The sequence below is a fragment of the Bison bison genome, unplaced genomic scaffold (assembly GCF_000754665.1).
Source record: "Bison bison bison isolate TAMUID 2011002044 unplaced genomic scaffold, Bison_UMD1.0 scf7180017864455, whole genome shotgun sequence".
Taxonomy (NCBI): domain Eukaryota; kingdom Metazoa; phylum Chordata; class Mammalia; order Artiodactyla; family Bovidae; genus Bison; species Bison bison.
In genome coordinates this window covers 25219-28850 of record NW_011495017.1, presented here as the reverse complement: position 1 = coordinate 28850, position 3632 = coordinate 25219, and the positions used below count along the sequence as shown (strand labels likewise).

General features: G+C 47.2%; 1 protein-coding gene across 1 annotated transcript in view; it reads left to right on the top strand.

Moving 5' to 3' along the window:
- Nucleotides 1-590: 590 nt before the first annotated feature.
- Nucleotides 591-3632, top strand: part of LOC105002503 (melanoma-associated antigen B4-like) — an 11456-nt gene continuing 8414 nt past the window's right edge. The window contains exon 1 of the mRNA XM_010859137.1: nucleotides 591-1367. Coding sequence (XP_010857439.1) covers nucleotides 591-1367 — 777 coding nt within the window. The remainder of the gene's footprint in view (nucleotides 1368-3632) is intronic.

The window sequence follows — 3632 nt, the reverse complement described above, 5'->3', positions numbered from 1 at the left end:
AGCCAGTGTAAGGACCATCCTTCCAGACACTCGGGCGAATCAGGACCCTCCCCTGTGGTCAGTGCTTCCCACCGGCCAAACACAGGGAGGGGAGGCTGCGGTTGAGTGGGGAGGTTAGAGCTTGCGTACGGAAGGGCAGGTCCCGGGACCCTTAGGTGGGAGACTGAGCGCTCCCTCCTCTCCATTTCCAGAGTCACAGGGAAGGTGGCAGCATCAGCTTCAGAGCAGAAGAGGGATCGGGGCGGGTGCTAGGGGGTCATTCCCCATTTTTCATCCTAACTCTGAATGTGACCTGAAAGGACATGCCTCCCCTGCTGGCCCCCACAGGTCCCCCTCTAACGCCCAGGCAGGGCTGTATGGCTGTGCCCCAGGGCTCACTCTCACTTCCTCCTCAGAGGTCTTAGGGGACACGCTGACTAGGCAAACAGGAGACTTGTGGGTCCTAGAGTAGTGGACTGAAGGCCCCTTATGAAGCAGACTTGGTTTAAACCAGGGACAACTCTCCCTGCGAAGGTGCTCACATTTCCTTACCCTTTTCCAGGTGCTCTTGTTGCCTGCCTTCCTAACTGCAGTCCCTGACCTGTATCATCATGCCTCGGAAGCACAAAAACAAGCATCATGACCGTGGGAAATGCCACCAGGTCCAGGGGGACACTCAGGAGGCCCAGGCCAGTGCTCCTGGAGCCCCAGGAGAGGAGTGCCCCTCCTCCCCCTCTTCTGTCCCTCAGGGTTCTCCTCCGAGCTCCCTTGCTGCTGGCGATTGCCAGGAGCTTCAGGGAGCCATGGCCCCTAGCTCTCCTGTTGCAGAGGCTTCCTGTGCAGGATCTGAGGAAGGTGCCCAGGGCCCCGAGGATGAAATTCCAGATGCCGGCCGGGCAGCCCTGGTCACTCGGAGCGTTTGCAAAGATCCTCTGATGAGGAAGGCCAGCATGGTGATGGATTTCCTGCTGGAGAGGTACACCAAGAAGGAGTCCATCACACAGAATGCCATGCTGAATGTCATTGGCAGGAAGTACGAGCAGCACTTCCCTGAGATCCTGAGCAGAGCCTCTGAGCGAGTGGAGCTGGTGTTTGGCCTGGAGCTGAAGGAAGTCGACTGCAGCAGGAACATCAACACCCTCGTCAACAAGTTCAGTCTTGGGGTTGAGGAAGGTTCAAGTGATGAGGAGGAGCTGCCCAAGTCTGGTCTCCTCATGGCGCTCCTGGGCATCATCTTTATGAAGGGTAATCGCGCCAGTGAGGAGGAGGTCTGGCATTTCCTCAATGTGTTGGGGATCCATGCTGGGAAGAAGCACTTAATCTTTGGGGAGCCCAGAAAGCTCATCACCAAAGATCTGGTGCAGAAGGGGTACCTCAACTACCACCAGGTGCCCAATAGTGATCCTCCGGGCTACGAGTTCCTGTGGGGCCCGTGAGCTTATGCTGAGACCACTAAGATGAAGGTGTTGGAAGTTCTGGCCAAGATCCAGGATAAGGTCCCGAAGTTCCTTCCCAGACCTCTATGATGAGGCTCTGAGAGGTCAGGTGGAGAGAGCAGGGCTGATAGGCATGGCCAGGGTTCCAACAGTGGCTGAAGCCAGTGCCCCTACCAGGGCCAAGTCCTACAGCTCTTCCCACATCTAGGGAGGGGTCAGGGCACTTTGTTCCCTTTGTGTTGGAAGAGAACACTCCACCTCTTAAATAGTGCGGGGTTGTAGGGGTGGGGGGAAGAAAACCCATATGTTCTTCACAGTTTTAAGTAGTAAGGGAGTTTAGGTGCAGGTTTAACAACATATACATGTTTTCCTTTTATCCATATGAATAATATCTAGTCAAAAGTAGATGATTTAGGTAGGGAGGTAGAGGATTTTTTTATTTTTAAATTTCACTACTATTCGTAAGGTTTATTTTGCTTCAGAATCTAGGTTTATTAATGTCATGGATGTCATGTTTACTACTGTTAGGTTTAAGACTAAGAGCTCATTATATGTAAACAAGTTGAAAACACTTCAATATTTTCCTTATGGTCCAGAACAAGGTAACATAACATTGGAATAGAATTTTACTTGGAAATGTGTCTAAGAACCCTAGAGATAAGTATTTGGGATCACAAAGCTTTCAGAATAGATGCTGGTTTATTCTTTGTCTTCTTATCTGTCCTCTTTCCTTGTAAAAATTAATAGCAAGGACTGAGTTTTTTTTAGCTTATTCAAACTGTATGACACTTAAATCATAATAAAACAGAGTCTTTGCACATGATTTCCTTTTTATCCCAAATTAATTGACCATCTTGTGTTTAGAAGGCTTTTTTATAGTACTGGGTTGATAAGAAAATGAAGCCCAAGCCACTGCCCATGGAATTTTGAGTCTAGCAGCAGGGACCATATAAGGAAGGTGGTGAGCTAACTCTAAGGAATAAACAAATCATAAATTTAAATGGGGGAGGTGTGGAAGAGGAGGTTCCAGATGAGAGCAAGGAAGGCGAAGTTACCTGATTAAGGTGGCATTGGGTCTTGGGAAAAGTCTAGTTCCTCGGTGGGAGGTCATTTTCAGTCCAGATGCATGATGGGCTAGATGAAGCTGTGGGAGTGATGCCAGACACTCATATGATGGTTCTCAGAGGTGAGGCTGTAAACCTGGAATATATCTAAACCATATATTCACCATTATTTGGGGATATCCGAAAACCATAGGGAATGGAAGGGGCCCTGTGCACTTGAGCCAGGGCAAGTGAACACTCACACTACGTGTTTTCATCAAAAGCTGTCCCGAGAGTTTCTGAGAAATAAAGGTGATACCCATTGAAGCGAGATGCCAAGACGTCACTGGACTGTCTCTCTTTTTCTGGGATGGGAGCACCAGAACTTGCTCTGTTAAACAGTTTAATTAGGTTATGTTTAGTGTAATTTGGCAAACTTTAAGGGAGGGCTCAATTTTTACTGTCAGTGGGATTAAATTAGGGGTGGTTTGGACAAAAAAAAAGCATCTGAGAGGGAAGTTGCTGGTCCTTGAGACAAATGAACTTGTCCTTGCATCCATGTGGAGAAGATAACCCCAAACACCTATTAAAACAAGTGCTCAAATAGGGAAATACTGCTTAGTTTTACTTGCTTGGGAGCATTAGTGCTGATGTCGGTTTGATTATTGTTTGGAGTTGCATATTCTCTAGTATAGCCTGGAAATACAATTATGTGATGGAAGTTTGTTATCATTCGGGGTCAAAATCACCTTCGTAATAACGGCTATTCATTCAAAGTACCAAAGCTTGCCTCATACTGTGCCAGGTGATTTACATACATCACACATGTCTGTGGTCCTACACTATAGACTTTTTCAAACACAATTTGCAGATAAAGAAGCTGGAATAAAGAAGCTCAGACTCAAAGCTCATAAATGATAGGAGCTGGACTGAACCCCGGCACTGAATTCCTCCAGAGCCCATACTGTGCCACTCCTCCAGGATGAGGCTAACCTTGGGTCACTTCCTCTTTCTGAACATTAGTCCAAAAGGTATTTCACATGTGAAATAGCAGAATTTCATACCCCAAACACAGTTTTGGAATAAAAAGCCCCAGAAATAAGTAACAAAAAATGAAAATAAAAGTGAAGTACGAATAAGGAAGGAGACTGCATTCAGTGACAATTTATCTACA